This window comes from Vicugna pacos, chromosome 8, assembly GCF_048564905.1.
Source record: "Vicugna pacos chromosome 8, VicPac4, whole genome shotgun sequence".
NCBI classification, from domain to species: Eukaryota; Metazoa; Chordata; class Mammalia; order Artiodactyla; family Camelidae; genus Vicugna; species Vicugna pacos.
This window is the reverse complement of record NC_132994.1, coordinates 60,415,115-60,434,652: the sequence shown is the minus strand read 5'-3', so window position 1 is coordinate 60,434,652 and position 19,538 is coordinate 60,415,115. Positions and strand designations below refer to the sequence as shown.

The 19,538-nt window shown below is 39.2% G+C and overlaps 1 protein-coding gene across 10 annotated transcripts in view; it reads right to left on the bottom strand.

Annotated features, from left to right (window-relative positions):
• UTRN (utrophin) overlaps positions 1 to 19,538 on the bottom strand; it is a 448,326-nt gene that overhangs the window by 309,981 nt on the left and 118,807 nt on the right. For 9 of the 10 annotated variants that reach the window (XM_072965969.1, XM_072965972.1, XM_072965970.1 and 6 more), the window contains 8 exons: positions 19,009 to 19,110; positions 15,563 to 15,670; positions 15,108 to 15,287; positions 14,115 to 14,284; positions 9,302 to 9,425; positions 5,638 to 5,725; positions 2,237 to 2,478; positions 1,893 to 2,073 (listed from right to left, as the gene is read on the bottom strand). In XM_072965969.1, coding sequence (XP_072822070.1) covers positions 1,893 to 2,073; positions 2,237 to 2,478; positions 5,638 to 5,725; positions 9,302 to 9,425; positions 14,115 to 14,284; positions 15,108 to 15,287; positions 15,563 to 15,670; positions 19,009 to 19,110 — 1,195 coding nt within the window. The remainder of the gene's footprint in view (positions 1 to 1,892; positions 2,074 to 2,236; positions 2,479 to 5,637; positions 5,726 to 9,301; positions 9,426 to 14,114; positions 14,285 to 15,107; positions 15,288 to 15,562; positions 15,671 to 19,008; positions 19,111 to 19,538) is intronic. The other variant, XM_072965967.1, reaches the window with a different exon arrangement.

Genomic DNA, 19,538 nt, shown 5'->3' with positions numbered 1-19,538 from the left:
GGAAACTCACAGTGTTAAATATACTGCTAACCTTCTGTATATAATAAGTGACATAAAAAGTTAAACTCCATAATTAAAATTAAAAAGGGTCTCTGTTAGAGATAAAATAAATCATCCCCTTGGCATTTCTGAGAGTCAGACAGTGACTTCATTCCTGCGGACGCTGATGTTTGAAATATTAAGTAACCCACCATCATTTTTCTTCATGGCATCATGATGGAATGTCTCTCTAAAGATGGTACTACAATGTTCCTTTTGTCTCATATAATCTCCTTTTCCTCAGTAGCTACACAAAGAATAAAAGGAAACAAAGATCCCCTCAGCCAGTCTTCCTCTAAGTTCAAGCCTGCAGACAAACTGCAGAGGGGAGGACGTTACCCAGAATGTCACAGCCTGGCCGCACAGGTACCCTGAGAAATAATGCCTGCACAGGCCAGCTGGAGTGATGCCTACTTCAGCCACTAACGTAAAATTGACAGACAAGCAACACTTGTGTGGAAAGGAAGTCGGCTCATCTGCAGTACAAAAGACATGAAACCAACTAGCAGCAAAAGTTAACAAAATGGAAGCATTAGTCACACCAGCCAAAGGGTGGAAACAACCCAAATGCCCATTGATACATTAAGAGATAAACAAACAGTGTATACACACAATGGAATATTATGCAGCTTTTAAAAGGAAGGAAATTCTGACACATTACCCAAATAAATGAACTTTGAGAATGTTATAAGTGAAATAAGCCAGTCACACACACACACCCACACACATACACACACTCACAATACTGGATGACTCCACTCAGATGAGATATCTAGACCAGTCAAACCCATTAGAAACAGAAAGTAGAATGGTGGTTGCAGGTGGCTGGAGGGAGGAGGAAATGGAGACCTGTTGTTTAAGAGCTACAGAGTTTCAGTCTTACAGGATGAAAACGTTCTGGGGGGTGGGTTGCACAACAATGTGAATGCATTTAACACTAATGAACTCTACACTTTAAAATGGTAACTTTTATGTTATGTATATTCTAACCACAATTAAAAACAGAAACAAAAAATTACAAATTTTTTTTAAAGTTAAGAAACTAAACATTTAAACTGCCTTGTCAAAAATGAAACCATATTTTGTAACAGTGAACAGAAAAAGAGGTACTCTCAAACACTTCCCAGTCTAGGTTAACTGAATTCAATAAACAAAGAGCAGGGTGTCCAGAAGAAAGGAAACAAGTCACATTTGCTTACCATGCACTCATACAGATTGCTACACAATCTACCGCTGCTGCAAGGAAGGGTATGGTTATGTGAATAGCTTTTCGCAAGTACTCCCCGTGACATTACACAGTACAAGTCCTGACTTAAACAAAAGCCAGGGAGAAGAAATAAAATATATAAAGGGTGAGCTTTCAAAACATTTAACAGTTAACTTTCCCAAATCAGGTTTACTCCAACAGTAAAATCTCTTTTAAAAAGTTTTTCAGACTTTAGAAGAGGAACATGATTTCTTTTAAAAGAAGGGACTGTACTGCTAAAATGTTCAGCATTTTGAGCAAACAGAAGTAAGCGATCATTCTTTTTTGCCCTGTGGGTCATGATATCAGCTGGCCTCCTGGAGAAACAACACCCTTTAAAAAAAATCTCCTTAAAACCCACCATCATATCCAATTAACACATGAAAGCTGTCTGGATTTTTACAAACAAGTGTGAAGCCAGGAAACAATCTGAATGCACTTTGAGACCTGGAACAGTAGCAGGCACAGAGGAAAAGTGAGGCTGGTACAAAAATAAGCAGGTGTCCTAAAGGTCTAAATACTGGGGGTCATTTTCAAGCTAACGCAAACTGAGACAGGAGATGGTGGAATCATCTACTAAAGAATGCAAGAGAGTGAATGGGTTTACCGTTCTCTAGCTGTTGGTGACGCTCCGCTAAGTCCCGTTGCACAGCTTGGTAGCGGCCCACAAAGCTCGCCAAACCCTGCTGGACAAAATCCGGGGCAGAAGGCCGGGACCTCAGGGCCGAGCAGCTCGCACGCAGCATTTCAATTCTGGGGTGGAGGCTGCGGAGGTCCGTCAGTTCCCGCTATGGAAAGAAAACATGATCACGTCACTCACGGAAGACGAACATCCTCGCAGAAAGTTAATCGGCGCAGAATTAACCTAGCATTCCCGATGCAAGGAGCACCTTCTTTAACTACGGGACCGGACACAGAATTCTTTCACGTTCCAGACGGTTGTTTCTTTACCTGACAGGAGTCCTTCAAGCTTGGCAAGGACTGCTGGGGAGACTCTGAAAAAGGAGTGTGTTTTACCCACTCCTCCTTTGCCTTTACGGTCTTTTCAAGTTCATCAAGCTGCTTAAAATAAATATTTAGATCTTCCTGTAGCTGAATCCTTCTCGCCAGATCGTCCAAATGCTGCGATACATTCCTCCATTCTGATAATACCTTCTCCAGAATATTTTTTATTTCTTCAGTGGGAAGACCTTCTATGCAGACATCAAAAGTAAGCAGACACATCATGTATTATTACAAAACTTGTTTCGGGTTTGTTATAAACATTCTAACACATTCAAAATAATGAGGCAATGTCATATATAGTGATCACTCCCATACGTCCCTTTCAACACAACAACAAAAGTTATAATGATGCACTTAAAAGTAACTATGTTTAATCCCTGAACAAAAATGGGAGAAGGGGAGCTAAAAATAGCTGAGGAGTAGGAGGGCTATCACAAAAAGCACATCAGTGGAGTGTCAGCCACTGCCTGTGGGTCATGTGTGTTTCCATCCCTGGCAACCTACTTACTGCTCTACTAATTTCTAGTCTGAGCCAGAGAAATAAAATGAACTGTCTGGACATGTCTGGGGATCTGACATCAGAAGACAGACCCTCTGTCATCAGTAAAAAGACAGCTGGCTAGAGAAAGAAGGAGGCAGCTTGAGTCTTTGGTGACCAAACCACAGTGTCACAGGAATTGCAAAAGGAAGGCTAGAACTCCTAGTGCTGGGAGCAACCTGGTGAGTGCCTCAGCCAGCAGCCAGGTGCGAGAAGCATCAGCAAGCTTACTGGGGATGCTACACATTGACCAGAAAATGCCAAAATACCAACACAGTGCTAAGGTTATCTAGTTTAGAAACTCACTGGAGAAAAATGCCATTTTGTTTATTACTGACATCTCATAATTTAGTCTGCCTCATATTTCTGAGAGGTAGATAATGTTCACAGAAATAATAGTTACATACAGTAATGGGGCCTATCATAGTCCTTCTCTTAGTATAAAATACCATCAAGTCAGTGAAAATTACCACGAAAAAATATGGGAAATCTGCAAAGGAATCTTTATCTTGTGAGGAGAACGTGCATGTTGAAAAGATGAGCTTAACATCTTTATTATTTGAGCAGGAGGGCAATAAAACTTTATAAACATATGCAATCAAAATCCAGGGTAATGAGAGCTCTGAGGGGAAAAAAATGGCATGTAAAATAAGGGTCCACTTATTTTACATGCCATTTACATTGTCACTTAGGATCCACAGAAAATTCAATTCTGAAAATTTCCATAATACGTGGTATCCACTGAAAATGAGAAATGCAAACATGACATGACATAATTTGAATATATCACCCATGCCAATTGCTAAAGTAAACTATCCACCATCACATAGGTAATTGAATAGCACACCTAGCCAAAACATTCACACCACAGTCCAAGGTCAAAGATCCCTGTTTACGGAGGTCATAAACTAAACTACCATGTTTCTGGAAAACTATCTGAGCAATGGAGATCTGGGCTGTGCTTCTGCCAGGTCATTCCTACTTTAAGTGGGCAGAGGAATAATATCAGCCACTTCTTTTACATGCCAGGGAAATTTATGATAAGAAAAAAATTAAGCTGGTAAATTAAAATTTTGAGGTGGAAAAATTATCACCACTAATCTAGAAAGCAGGTAAGAGGCACTTACTTTAGGTACAAAGGAAGCTGAAGAAACTTCTTCAGTAATTTTTTTATTCACTGGTAATATTTGTTTATTGAAGTATAGTTGATTTACAATGTTGTGTCAGTTTCTGGTGTGCAGCTAAGTGATATATATATATATATATATATACACACACACACACACACTTTTTCATATTCTTTTTTATTATAGGTTATTACAATCTATTGAATATAGTTCCCTGTGCTCTACAGTAGGTCCTTGATGTTTATCTGTTTTATATATAGTAGTTTGTATCTGCTAATTCCAAACTCCTAATTTATCCCTTCCCCACGCTCTTTCCCCTTTGGTAACCATAAGTTTGTTTTCAATGTCTATGAGTCTCTTTCTGTTTTATAAATAAATTCATTCGTTTCTTTTTTTTTAGATTCCATCTATTAGTATTATCATATTTGTCTTTCTCTGTCTGACTTACTTCACTTAGTATGATAATCTCCAGTAGATCTCACTATTCTATTTATCAGAGAGAAAGAAAGAGAGAAAGAAAGAGAAAGAAAGAAAGGCAGGAAGAAAGAAAGAAAGAAAGAAAGAGAAAGAAAGAGAGAAAGAAAGAAGCTGTACTAATAATCCAGGACCGTGGTACCTTCGCATAATTTGTAAATAAATTAGATGTACATATAGTGGACACAAATGTACACATAGTAGATACACACTTATTTTTGTATATATGTGTAGGTGACTTGTATACATACAAAATAAGCTGGACTATTTTTCAAAACGCAGAGGGAAAAATAATCTAAGTTTTTTAAAATGTGGTTTTTCTGGAGGTGGAAGAGGGTGATTGATCCATTAGGAACACCAGGAAACTTTCTGGAGAGGTGGAAATATTCTATATACCAATATGTGGTCGTAGGTTTGTCAAAATAGCACAGTTTCATGTATTTCAATTAAGTCAATTTTACTTTTAAAAAGGTGAAAATAATAATAATCAAGCAGGTGAGGAGTGAGTGGAGGTATAGACAATTAAAGAATGGCAGAATATCATTCATTACTGAAGCTGGGTAATTGGTACAAGGAGGTTCACTGTACTCTTCTACTTGCTTTGTATATATTTACTTTTTCTATAACAAAAAGTCAAAAAATAAAAAGGCTAAAAACTATATTTTTGAAGATTCTGGTCAAACTGGTATTCCTAATTCTGCCTTAGGTGTCTGCAGCTTTTGTCAAGGAGAGTTGCTACAGACCTCCAAAGCACTTATCATCGCTGGGATAAAGAACAGGGCTTATAAACTTGTAAGAGAAGTCTTTCAAAGCAGCGAGGCCAAAGAAAGAATCATATGCAAAACTGCATGGCAAAAATATTAATCTTTACATTCCTCTGAGCCACTAGGTCCACGGCACTAAAAATCCCCAAATATGACCCTGAAGATGAAATTTTTAAAGCTTCTACACCAGTGGATTTTAACTCTTCTGCTGAGGCATCAGCGTTTTATGTAGGTCCCCTTACCCGTATAAAAGCAGAACAACTTTGCTTTTATCTGTTCTATATAATCAACTTAAGCATAAATTTTCATTTCTAAAAGGATTCCGCTGCCTAAGAAAATTTTTTGAAAACCACTTTTCTAGCAAAAAGAGGGTTAGAATGTTAAAATAAATAGTATTCAGTACCATCTAAGAAAATATTAAAAAAAAAAAATCAAGGTTCTCACCTTTTCCCATTTGCTCCAAAAGGATTTGTCCAGTTTGGTTTAATTCCTCTAGTCTGGGGTTTCTTTCTGTCTGTTCTTTTTCTAATCCCTGAAAATAAAGTTACAATATAAGAAAACTGCAGATTTTCTTCTCAATATAATTGTGATGCTTCTTGAAGTTTTTATACTTAATGTCCCTCCCATATTCATTAGGTGTTACAGTCAAAGTCTGCCTAAGAAAATACTGTAAGATAAAGCTATGCCATTTCAGGCTGCCCTCCAGAAGGGCAAAGACGATTAAATTTAAAGGCAAATTCAAACAACATAAAACTTTCGTTTCTTTCAGAACAAAAAAAAATTGTATGCTCCATTTGTAAGTCTCCATCAGTAAGACATAATTAAAGCTACCGTTTTAGATCCAGGATATCCATTCACATACATGGCCTCAGTATACTCCACATGATAAAAATAACACTTTGAGTCAATTGAATTGAATGTGCTATGACAATAGAGATCCCTGAACAAAAATAAATTAAGCAAAATAGAAATAAATTGAGCCTCAATATTATTTGTTGGTATTATATTAGGTGTAGGGTCTAATGCAAACTTTTAAACACTGACAGTATGTTTTAGGACACAAATGAAGGTATTTTGTTCTGTATGTTTGAAGACTGGCTCTTAACTTCAATATTTATGTCTCTATGGTTCAATATTATCAATGTCCCCATATTTCAGAGACAGGGGAAGACAAATCTTCCAGAATTAGTAGGAAAGGGCTGAGCAAAATCATGGACACACACACATACATACACACATTCATGTATACAGTATTTGAAATTTCTCCAATTGATAATTATCTATTAATTAACTAGTGTCCGAAATAGTACAATCAAAACTTCCAGGCAACCCATATCATTTCAATCAGACAACCTGGAGAAGAATCCCACTTCTAACACCTATGCACGTAAGTACTTAAATTTAGCCCTCCTAATTTGATCCACACAAACTTCAATGTGACTAAGTGGGCAACCATTTTTACAGTCAAAGATTAAGAAAGTACAAGAAATTCTAAGAAACATCACTTATTTTTGTTAAGCTAACGAGCAAACAAAAAGTCACCATCTAACTGGAGAAAAATTATTACCTGCTTTATACAAAATGATTTTTCGCTACATTTCACGGTGGTGGTAGACTGGACTAGGGATTCTCCACCACTGCGTCAGTTGGAACAAGTTATTCCCAGCACTAAAACAAATGAAGTTGATGTTCCCCAAGTTTATAAGAAAAATTAGTGATTAAAGCAATGGTTAAATTTTCTTTATTCTACATTTTCCCCAGCCCTTTGGCATCTACTACTACTTGTCTAAAACAACAAATTTATAAATAAAGGGAAAACAGAGGAACTGCCAATCACACCTTATATAAACATACACAATTGTTCATTTTTATCCCCTCAAATATTATAGGAATAGTTTCTGGAAGTAAAATTGCTCCTAGATCACAGGATGGAATTTAACTCACCAATATTTTGTGGGGCTTGTTCCATAAAGATCACTGTCACTTCCAAATTCTCTGCCACTCTACTGCCTTTGAGAACTGGATTGCTGAATCATCGTTAATATGATCTACTGGTCTATCAGAAGCATATGAAACGATGGAACACAGCCCTCATTTCTGCTCTCCTGACCCCTGTGCAGAGAGGGCTCTGATAATGGTGCTTCCACATTCCCCCTGCCCATAGTCACCCTCCATAAGCCAAAAACTCTACTGAGTGCTGAAAATTTCCATGGAAAATTATCCTCACTTTCTAAGCACTCGCAGCAGGGATATAAACAAATAATGACACAAATGCAGTGAGGGCTTTCACAGAGGTGTGGTCAAAGCAGTATGGAATCTTCCTAATGAGGCGAAAGGAGGCTTTTGGAAGGAGAGGGCATTTCAGCCACACAGCACAGAGGCTTAACAAAGGGCCATTTGGAGCCAGGACAGCAACACGTGGTGACAGTAGGGGACTAAGAAAAGTGCAGGAGTCAGGAGGGCTGAAGCCCTAAAGAATGAATGAGGGGTGATGAGGCTTTGCCTAGAGGTAGCAAAGACAGCTGTCTGGAAGGCCTTGTATGCCGGGGCACATGGTCTTCACATTTTATCCCCATAGCAAGGGGCAGTCATTAATTAACTGCAAGCACTTGAGCTGAATAATCAGATCTATATATATATACATTTTTTAATTGAAATATAGTTGATTTACAATGTTGTGTTAGTTTCTGGAAAACAGCACAGTGATTCAGTCTTACGTATATATATTCTTTTTCATATTTTTGGTTATAGGTTATTACAAGATATTGAATATAGTTCCCTGTGCCATACAGTAGGATCCTTTTTTTTTTAAATCTATTTTATATATAGTAGTTTGTATCTGTTAATCCCCCACCTTTCCCTTTGGCAACCATAAATTTGTTTTCTATGTCTGTAAATCTGTTTCTGTTTTGTAAATAAGTTCTTTGGTTCAGATTTATATTTTCAAATGATCACTGGTCACTGAAGCCAAGGGCTGTGAGAATTTAAGAAGGGAAGGTAAATAATGGCAAACACTGCAGAGAAAGGAGGTCTGACAAGAGTGGAAATCCACCTTTGGATTTTGAAAGCAGTGGTCAATGGTGACCCCTACATAGGAATAGCTACAGTGGAATGGTAAGGCAGAGATTAGCCCCAGCTTCTCATCCAAACATTCAGAGTCAGCCACGGTCTGACCCCAAGCCACCTCTCCAACCTTAACTCTCTATTACATTTACACACACACCTAGCATGAAATGAAACAAATTATTTGTTCCAAGGATCATAGAACCCTTGCCCAGCTCCTAGCCTCTGCTCAGGGGCACTGCCTGCCTGCTGTTCTCTTCCACCCAGCTCCAAGTCCCCTCGTCTTCAGGGTGACTTCACCCTCTGGAATTCACCAGTGTACAGAACAACTGCAATATTGGCCTCAATTCAATTCCCACGGTACCTACCACTTTCTAACTCACATCATCCACATCTACACACACACCTTGTTTCTCCAGACTCTTTACAAGCTCCATTACGGGTGTAGATGGCAATACAGACTTGCTCTAGGTGCCCCAATAATTCATAAAAGCATGTACAGGGAGTTAATGAACACCAATAATATAAATCGCTACAATCTCCTGTTTCAATTTACAGTAACACACATAAGGTACAAAGTAGCAGCGCTACGCTCACATATATTTTTATTAAAACGTATTCATTTTTTAAAAGACATCCTTTTTCTAAATAATGTATATAGAAGAAATTTTGAGATTTGAAATAATCTGCTGTATTTCGAAGGCAAAATATCTTCAGCATACACCCATATATTATTAGGTACCAGATTAAGGCAGATCTAATTAAGTGAAAAAAATAGTAAAAATAACTGGATCACTTTAGCAAGTGTCCCTTCCTGCACATCTCAATGGTTAAGGAAGGATGCACAAAAACTCCTCCCCCATACAGGGATCTGATGCCAGCCAGCTTGAATCAATTCAAAATTTACTACAATGTTCTAAAAGCTATCTTAGGGCTGCATTTATTTTACAGAAAGATTTTGGATCCTATCACATCTTTATGCCGACAACAAAGCTATCTTGATGAAACATTTTATTTAATAGGATATTTTTATTTTATGTTTTACCTTCAACTTCTTTTTCATTTCTGATGTTTCTTGCATCTTCTTATACTCTTTTATCTCTGTGGCCTGAATGGCAGTCTTTGATTTCAAAATCCAGTTCAACAGCTCAGCACTTACAGCATCAAACCTGATTTAAGATTCAGATGTTACCAACTGTCATTCGTTTTCTTCTGTTGTTTCACTTGGCTCAAGAAAGAGAGCTACCAAAACACCTATCAAGCGTGTGTTTTTAAGCTCTCCTCAGAAACAGTGGCAACCCAGAAACACAGTAACCACACAAGGTAAGAGCATACATTTACAACTAAAGGTGTGAAAAGAGGAACAATACTGGAATGTTAATAAAGAAAATAAATAAAAATTTTAAACATTATAAGAAACCACTTATATTTGTATAAACTCTAGCAGATAATGAAAAACAGATTCGGTTAGCTAATAATAGAAAAGAACAAGAACAGACATTCCTAAATTAATGCCTTCTTTAGTTCAGCATGTAATTACTGAGTCTCCTATATACCAGGCACTGAACTGGGCTCTGAATAGGAAGTTAAACCAGACACAATCCCAGCTCTCACGGAGCTTTCAGTCTCATGAAGGCAATGGAAAGTAAGAGCAGTAACAAAAGAATCTGCTGGGTGCCAATCCCAGGAATTCACAGGAGGCCTTGTAATCCAACTGGGGGAGACGGCTTCCTGGAGAACAGCAACAGTGTGCCCAGGAGTTTTCCTTGCAGAGAGAGAACAAAGGAAGGGAGGACCACCCCTGGCGCCCTGTGAGTGTTAGGTGTGGCTGGAATAGCAAGTACCAGGCCAGGAGGAACAACTGACAGTGCGGCAGGGAGCCACATGGCCCGGTAACCGGAAGGCCCTGCAGGGCAGATTAAGGAGCTGAACCTTAACCAAAGGGAAACTCAGAGCCAGTCAAGGCTTTAAAGCGTGAGACTGACAAGATTGTGTTTATCCTTCTGTGTTCACTGAGGGGAAAGAACAAAGAGAGGGAAGATCAGAGAACAGGCTGTGGTAGCAACGGGGGCCAGAACTGAGTGAAAATGGAAAAGGAGAAAAGGGGACAGACTTGAGAGGTGTTGAGAAGGTCAGTTAAAACCACAGCGAGGAGGAACAGGAGAAACATTCCCCGGTGGCTGGCCATTTACCAGGCCCTTTTCTGAATGTTTTATATGCATTATTAACTCAACAACCCTGAGGATACACTATTATTATCCCTTCTAATGATGAAGGAATTGAGCTCACAGAGGTTTTAAATAACTACTCCAAGCCACAAAGCTAACAAATGGCAGAGCTGGGATTCAAACTGAGGAGTAGGTCCTCTTAACTAGTACTCCGCCCAAAAGGCATCTCAAAACAACTTCTGGGTATTTTTAGAGAGTTTAAGGTAAGCACAGAGGTTGTTCTTGCTGATTCTTTTGGGAAACTTTGCTCAAAGGATTTCTAGTGAATTATGAATATTTGTCTTTTCATAAAGGTAAATTTTTCTTGTAATTTGAACAGGATTTTGTGATACTCTAGGTAAATAACCAGAGGGTCACAGCATCGCTCAAACAATAGTACACTCCTCCTGTCATCTTAACAGCAGATTTCTGTTTAATCCCTCAGAGAAGAGGAGCACCAACCAAAGACCACAGATTTTAAGTGACCTTGGAGACTTAGTCCACTTCTGCCTTCAGTATGAGGAGAGTGATGTGAATGCATCAGAGCTGCAATGATCCCAGATCATGTTAACAGACATGTATCTACATTATAGGAAATGACTGCCCCTATGATGATTTTAAAAACCAGGCACCAGAAGCACCAGGAGGAGAGAAGGGGAAATACACCATCATTTCTGAAGCACGTAGTATAAGTTGTGATAAGCAGTTGTTCAAGGCTTACATCTGCTTAGACAGCGCATTTAGAGACAGGCTAATAGTGGTCTCTATAGCAGACTAAAGATGTTAAAGGATCTGGAAACCACGTCACACTAGGCATGGTTAAGAATACTCTAGACTTTAGGACAACAGAAATCAGAATATGAGACCCATCCTTAAATTCTGAAGAGGTACCATATTGAAGAGGGGTGACGTGGCTCTATATTGCACCAGAAAGCAAAACCAGCACGCATGGGCAGACTCAGAGGGGGCAGACATTGTCCAGGTATAATTTCTAATAATAAAATTTCATTGCCTTCTGCAACAATGAACTAGACATGCTCAAGCCTCTGTTTGTCCAGGAATTGACTGAAGGGATTTCTGCATCAGTCAAATCATGGGTAGAATACTGTGGAACTCACAAATGGTTGCCCCCCAACAGACACCTCCCTCCCCACACTTCTTCCTTGCTGCCCAAGTCCCCCAGAACACAACGACAGAGGCTGGAAAGGCAGGACCGTTTCAACCTCCCAAGCACCCAGAGCCTGGGCAAGTGACTGAGTCCTGGCCAGTAAGACAAGGAGTAGGGGGAGTTAATTGATGTTTTCCAGAAAAGGCCCTTCTCCTGGATTTTAAAAAAAATAAAAAATAAGGGAAAACTGCCCTGCCTGCCTATATAGCAGGTTACACAAGGATGTTATGCTCAGTGCTACAGGAGCATCTTGGGACCAGGAGAAGACAAGGTAAAAGCCAACATGCTGAGGAGGGCAGAGACAAGATGTCAGGATGTGGGACCACACCATTCCATCAAAACTCCCCGACCTCCAGACTTCTTGCGATGTGAGATAATCAATGACCTCACTGTTTATAAGTCACATTGGGTATAGCACTCTGCTTCTTACAGCAGAATGCACCCTATATGACACAATCATGTTTAAGATTTTATAGTTATGCATTGTGATATTGTAATTTATAAGAAATCTATATTTGATCTCCATCCCTGTTTCTGGCACAGAGCTCCCAAATCCCTTGGAATTTCCTAAATAATGAGAGAAATGAAGGTGTTTTTTGTTATGTTAGCAAGATGACTTCTGGATCTCCCCCTAAAGATGGGGGCTGGTGGTCAAGAGAATCAACTCTGAGATAAGAGGAACTTCCAGTCTTGCCCCTTTGACCTCTGGGGAGGGGAGAGGGGCTGGAAGTTAATCAACTGCCAAAAGCCAATGATGTAATCATGACCATGTCATAAAGCCTCCATAAAAACCCAAAAGGATGGGGTTCGGAGAGCTTCAGGATGGTGAATATTGGGGAGAGTGGGGCACCCGAAGAGGGCATGGAAGCTCTGAGCCCCTTCCCCATGCCTTGCCCTATGCATCTCCCCAGTCTGGCTGCTCCTGAGTTACATCCTTTTATAATAAACTGGGAATCTATTAAGAAAAACATTTCTCTGAGTTCTATAGGCTGCTTTCACAAATTAACTGAACTCTAGGAGGGGGTTAGAAACCTCTAAATTATAGCCAGTTGGTCAGAAGTACAGGTAACAATCTGGATTTGCAACTTACAACTGAAGTCCAAGGAGGAGGTGGTGGAAACCTCCAGTCTGTAGGCAGTCGGTCAGAAGCACAGGTAACCTGGGCTTGTGCCTGGCATCTGATTTGGGGTGAGGGAGGAGGGAGAGAAGGCAGTCCTGTAGGACTAACCCCTTAACCTGTAAAAATCTGATGCTGTCTCCTGGTAGTGTTACAACTGAGGTGAATTGTTAGGATACCCAGCTGGGGTCCTAAGAACTGCTTGTTGGTGTGGGGAATCCCCCCGTTGCCCCACCAAACTTAGAATCAGGACCAGAACCTATTTATGCACCCTAGTCTTTTACAACCTTCCGAGCTTCCAAATGCACAAAGTCAGCATTGGAGAGACACACTACCAGACACATCCAGAGAAAATAAACACTCAGGAAATGAATGAGCTCTGGTAACATCCACGTCAGAAGCGTCTCCCTCATCTGCTGCCTTGGCTCCAGAAGTAAAAGTTTCACAGCTGCTGTCTGCAACTGAGAGGGACACTGGTCCTGCAAGGAGATGCTCTCAGGAGGCACAAACACGATCAAAATGAAAGTCATCTGGTAAAACTGCAATCCTGCTTTGTCTAACAAAAGCTAAATTGGGGAAATCGTATCATTTTCATTCAGGCAAAAATAACCACCCATTTACCCAAGCACTGGGATTCTACCATCAAAGGGAGAGAATGCTAGCCCTGCTCAAGGGCTGTGGGAGGGCACCCTGCTACAGTCCCTGGCACACAGTACAGCTCTACAGAGGGCCTGACGTGAGTAACAACCCAGTATACACCAGCAGTGGTTATTCGTTATTATTATAAAGACCCTGAGATTCCTTTGAGTCAAAGATGAAAAGACATTTTACCAAAGACGAATGTTTAAGCCAAACACGAAGCATCTGTTAATAAACATGACAAAGGAATTAACAAAGAAAGAAAGAAAACATGAAAAAAGAATGGGGGTTGGAGAAAAAAGGAAATTAAAAAGGAATTAGTTCCCTGAATCAAGTATTTTTTAAAAGTGAGAAGAGGAAGGAAATTCACCAATAAGGAAACCAATCTAAAACAAAATTGTGATGGTGATGACATCAGAATTGTGATGGTGAAAGAAAGGATAAATGTGGGGTCATGGACAATCATATCTGCCCAAGGCAAATGATGGGAAAAAAAGAAAGGTCCTGTCACACAGTTTTCCCGGTCGAACCCAAGATAAACAAATGCTTGGCCAGTATAAAGTGGAATATTCAGAAGACTCAGGGGTAGGGAGTGGTTCAGTAGTCGAATTTCCATAACAATAATTATGTCTATATTTGTATATGATTCATGACTAGCACATAATAAATACCAAGCACAAAAGACACTATGTGCAGTACTGGGTTTGGGAAATGTCTCTATTCTCACTTTTTCTTAGCTTCCATATCCACAGGGATCTGTCTCTTCTTGGGGGGAGGAGGAGGAGGCAGCTCTTGCTTTGACCTTTTCGTAGTTACTTGTTCTCTTAGGCGAACAGTCTCCAGGAGATCCTTCTGGGGAATCTGGGACATTCCCAGCTTTGCTACTGCCTGAGTCACCTGGAATAAAAATCAGCCAGTTTCAATGCTTCCTAGCAGCTGTATTGGGATATAACTCATATGCCGTAAAATTCTCCCTTTGGAAATGTACGGGTCAATGGTTATCAGTATAGTCAGAGCTGTTGTGCCACCATGCCCGCCTTCTAATTCCAGAATGGTTTCACCATTTCAAAATGGTACCTGTTAACAGTCACTCCCCATCCTTCTCTCCCTCTTGGCCCTTGGCAACCACTCACCTACTCCTGTCTCTGTGGATTTGTCTGTTTTAGATAGTTCATATGGACAGAATCATAGCGCACTTAACCTGTGACTGGTCACTTAGCACAATGTTTTCAGGGCTCATCCATGTTGTAGCATGGATCAGTATTTCATTTTATTATTGTCTAATAATATTGCACTGTATGGATATATCATATTTTGTTTATCCATATATTGATGAATATATGGGTTGTTTTTACTTTTTGGCTATTATAAATAATGTTGCTATGAACTTCAGTGTTTAAACCAAAGTGTTATTTTTGATCAACTCACTAAATTTTTTTTTAATTAATAACAGTATTTAAGATTTAAAGAGCATTTAATGGATTCACGCCAAAGTGCTATCAACTACTAAGGGTTAAATGACCGGATATTGTAAGTCTTTGGAAGACCTATTGAAATTTACTTTAGAAAACTAAAAAAGATTTTCATATGTCAAGTTTTTCAATTGTATAGTAAACCAGGTATTAGTTTAGCTACTACTTTTATTTCATAAAAACTAAAACAAACCTGAATGTATAATTTCTACTTAATGGCACAATATATTACCCAAAGCAAAAGGTACCTGGTTGGAGGAATCCTCTAGTCGCTGAACCAAAGAATCCCATCTCTGAGTCAGTTCCTCTGAGTCACTGTTGATCTTCTTCGATGCCTTAGGATTATCAAGTAATTGACCCACATCCTGGCCAATCTCACTCAGCTGATCCAACGCTTGACGCTTCATTTCCATGTCTTCCTTCAAAATCTAGTATTTCACATATTTATTAGATGATTCCCTTTTAACAGGACCTTATCTTCCTGCTCCCCAGTCAGCAAATGTAAACGTGTATTTTATAATAAAATTTACCCGATTTGCAATTCCCTAAAGCTAAAAACATATGACTTCCTGGTTCTAGATTGTTACATGGCAGCATTCTAGTGCTGGGTGATGAAGTCTATTCATAAACTGTATTACCATTGATATAAAACACGAAGACACCACAGGCTTACAAGTCAGAAACCGACAACGACCCCACTTACCGCCAGTCGTCGAACACTGACGCTCAGTTCCTTCTGATCTCTGAAGTTGCTTGTCTGGACTTTATTTAAAGCCTCTTCTTTTTCGGTTAACCAAGCTTTCAACAAGCACTACAAATTATAAAGTTAGAAATACATTTAGAGAATCATTTGGTAATTCAGTTCAACCAAGTTCCCAAATCTCTAATTTTTGTTACTAGAGGCTTTATCCTTACTTTGGGTAAGAAGGATTTCAAATATCTAAGCCTGAGGCATGAATGATCCAGAAAGATATCTTTCTTTAAGATATTATCCTTCTCAAATTTGCAACAGATCAACCTGAAATTAGCCCCACACCTGGATAACTAGACCTAATTCTCAGCAAGGAAAGTGGATCTAAAAGGCCAAATTCAACTATCCACGTCTCCAAAAGAATGACATTAAAACTCTCTAGATGCAGAGGGAAGCTCAGAGGTTTTCTTGTCTCAGCCCCTCATTTTATGGAGGAAAGGAAGAAGCCAAGTTTTGTGTCCAAGAACTCTTGGCTAGTTAACTGCAGAGCCAGATCAAAAACACACACCCTGAAGCCAGCGGTTTTTCTATGCATCTTGCCGAACACCCACACTAATGCTCTAGATTCAACAGTAATTATAATTGGAGGAGGAAGTCTGAGTATAGTCCAAAGCCACTATAAAGATCTTTAAACTTCATTGGTCAGTAATGCGTGACTCTGAGGCAGAAGACATTTAGTAATGTAGAGCGATTAAACTTGAAGGAGGGGTAGAAAACAGCATGATTGTATTGCGGTAATTTTTCCCCAAAATGTAGTATTTACCACAGAAACCTTTTTCTACATAGTTGGTTGGGGTAAGGGGACGGGGAGGAATTCTCGGTTCTGTATTTGCAAGGGAAACAACTCTTTCTCTAATTGTTTTATTTACCAGTATATTTAAAAACCATTCTCTGCCTTTATATTACACCCAAAAAAGGATGAAGATTAATAAAAGACAAACATGGAACCTGTCGTCAATGTGATAAGAGTGATAAGACATGAGTAACTGTGGCACAAGACAGAAAGTACAGACACCACAGAGATTACTTCCGGTTTTGAAACAACGGGGGAGGGGGAGGGAGTTTATAGATGACTTTATGGTCCTTGACAGATATGTCACCAGCAAAGCCCACTGGAACCCCCAGGAAAAATAAAATGGAATCTAGGCGATAAGACCTAACCTTTTCTTTTGTTCTTAGTCTAGTTTCACGTGCCCATAGGGGGCCGTGTGCAGAAGATTTGCACCTAACACAGTGGATAAGAGTTCCCGGGGTAGAACCACTGAGCGTACCACCTAACTTGGTGCACCGTAAGCAGAAGCACCGAAAAGGACACCTCAGGGCAATATGGTGGCAGCGGGCTATGTGCAGAGATGCTGGACCCCACACCGTGACCTGGAGCTGTGAGCAACACGCCTGCGCCAGACCTGCAAGAACTCAGCCCCCTCCCCACCAACAAGAACCTCATAAAGCAGTCCTGCCAGTGGCTTGTCAGGGACAGCATGTGCTCTATAGTGTATGCTCGCTGCTCTCCATTCTTTCATCAAAGAGTAAGACCTTCCTTTGTTTCTGAAACAAACTAGACTTCATTCTATTGGCTGGAACATTACGAGGCAGGAGGACCCTTGTTAAGGCCTGACTCAAAAGGGTTGGTAACAGATGGGGAGAACTTAAAAATAAAGAGATGGGTAAAAAGGCATTCCAAGGCAGATACCACATCTTAAAAACACAGAGGCTAGAAAACTAGTTCACTCTTTCGCAAAAAAAAAACAAAACAACAAAACCCAGAGGCACTCACAACGTGCCACGCGCTGGGAATAGAGCAGTGAACACATACCAGCACTACCCTGGTAGCCGTGACCGTCTAGGGATGGGCTACAAACTGGGGATTCAGGGTGTGAGCTGGGTACACAGAAGGACTGAGGAAAAGTTCAGGTCGGAAAGGTAGCTCAGTCCTTTACAGAACTACCCCACTTGCCATACTCGGTCTACGCTGCAGAAGTTTGGAGCTATTTCTCAGAGCCCATTTCTAACTATCTTAAAGCCTCTGCAACTGAGTGAACGATAGTCCCTTGAAAGACTTTTTAAGTCAGATACAGTTGATCTGTCCCTGAAATAGCAAATTATCAATTAAGTACCAATGTTGGCTTAAAGTCTACATTTTAACAAGATTCCTCCTTCCATATTACTAACAGAAAGCCATTCAAAGGTCAGTTTTAAGCCTAAAATAACAAGTGGTCAAAATACTAGCCACTCCTTATTTTTAAAAAATTCTAATTACCAAACTTTGATTCTTTCCAAATTTTAAATTATTTGACTTAGTAGAAGAGTAACACAATGGTTTTCTCTAGCAATCAATGTCTCCTACAATCATTACTAAAGTAAGATTTTAATTATTCTGTGTGACTCTTTGGCCTGAATACAAGGGTCTATGCAAATTTAAATCTTTGTAAAGTGAAAGGCAAATATTTCAGAAATCAGAATCAGGTCTATTATGCTATTCTTAATAGAAGAAGTCTAATGAAAGATTGGGGGCAGGTGGCAGTGATTAACAATTTACACCGAGACAAACTTTGCAACCTGCTTTTTAAGACATTATCTCTGCCATCATATTTAGTAAATCACAAAACATCATACTTTTGTTTTTATGCCCTGAAAAGAACATAGTTGCTTTTTGTGGAAGGAAATGAAATGCACTTAAAAGAATCAAAATAGACACTGAGATGTGGGAATAGAGTATCTGCTTATTTTCTAAACCACAACTGTTTGGCATTTTGAGGAAAAGTCTCGCTTATTTGTATTCTGCTTTGATGGTTACTTTTCTGGAAGGATGGAGATGGGCAAAGGGCCACCACCCAGACTGAAAACTTAAAGTGGCAGCTTTGCACCAAAGGTTCGTTTGCTATGTTAATCTGTTGTGGAAAAAAATATACTATTATCCAAGTGTTAAATCAATGGTGTTGCTAACTAATAGTTTCTTGTTAATTTCAGTAGTTATTCTGGTTAAAAATCATGAAAACTTCTTGTGATTTAACGTTCACAAAGTATTGAGTGGATTCATTTAGTCCTTACGTACTGAGCATAAACCATATGCTAGGCACTGTGTTGATACAAGTTCAAATACTTACCCGACACAAATGCAGTAAGAATTATACCAACAAAATCCTAAAAGAAGCACATCTAAATACTAACATTCTAAGTAATGAACAAGGTCAAATTGTTATTACAATGGAGCTAATTTATAATCCAATCTCTATGAATAAGCTGCATGATAAAATGGACAGAGAACCAATTTTTAACATAATAAATATCTGTAAATTTTCCCCTTGAAGAAAAGTAAACAAAAGGCTTTAATGCCATAATTAACAATCAGCTATTTTTCAGCATCTGTTCTGCCTATCAGGATAACAGTTTCATACCTGTTCTTCCAATAACTCCTGCCACAAAATATTGATTTCCTGTAACCTGTTCCAGCGTTCTTCAGTCCACCGGCACACAGCTGTCCAACGTTCACCAAGTTTCTAGGAAAGGAAGAAACCACCATCTGTCAACAAAGCCTTAAGAGATAGTTACCCCATCCTTAAAGAAATTCTTGACATCCATTGTTCTCTATTAAAGAGAAGCAATTCATGAAAAAAAATTTTTATGAAAGTTGCTTTAAATAATACAGATGAACTCTATAAAGTTATAGATGAGAAAAACTAATTTTCATAGAATTTAACTAATTATTTCACATTGCAAAGCTAGGAAGTGGCCCGACTAGAACTCCATCCTATAACTTTTAACTCAAATTCCTGTTCTTTTCCATTTTATTGTGATTTTTATGTGAGAATTTGACATTTTCACATATACCTTCAAAATAAAGCAAACATATCTGCTTTCGGTGCTTCAGTTTTTTCAGGCATATAATTATCTTTAAAACAAAATTCAGTGCATCAGTTATTTCTCA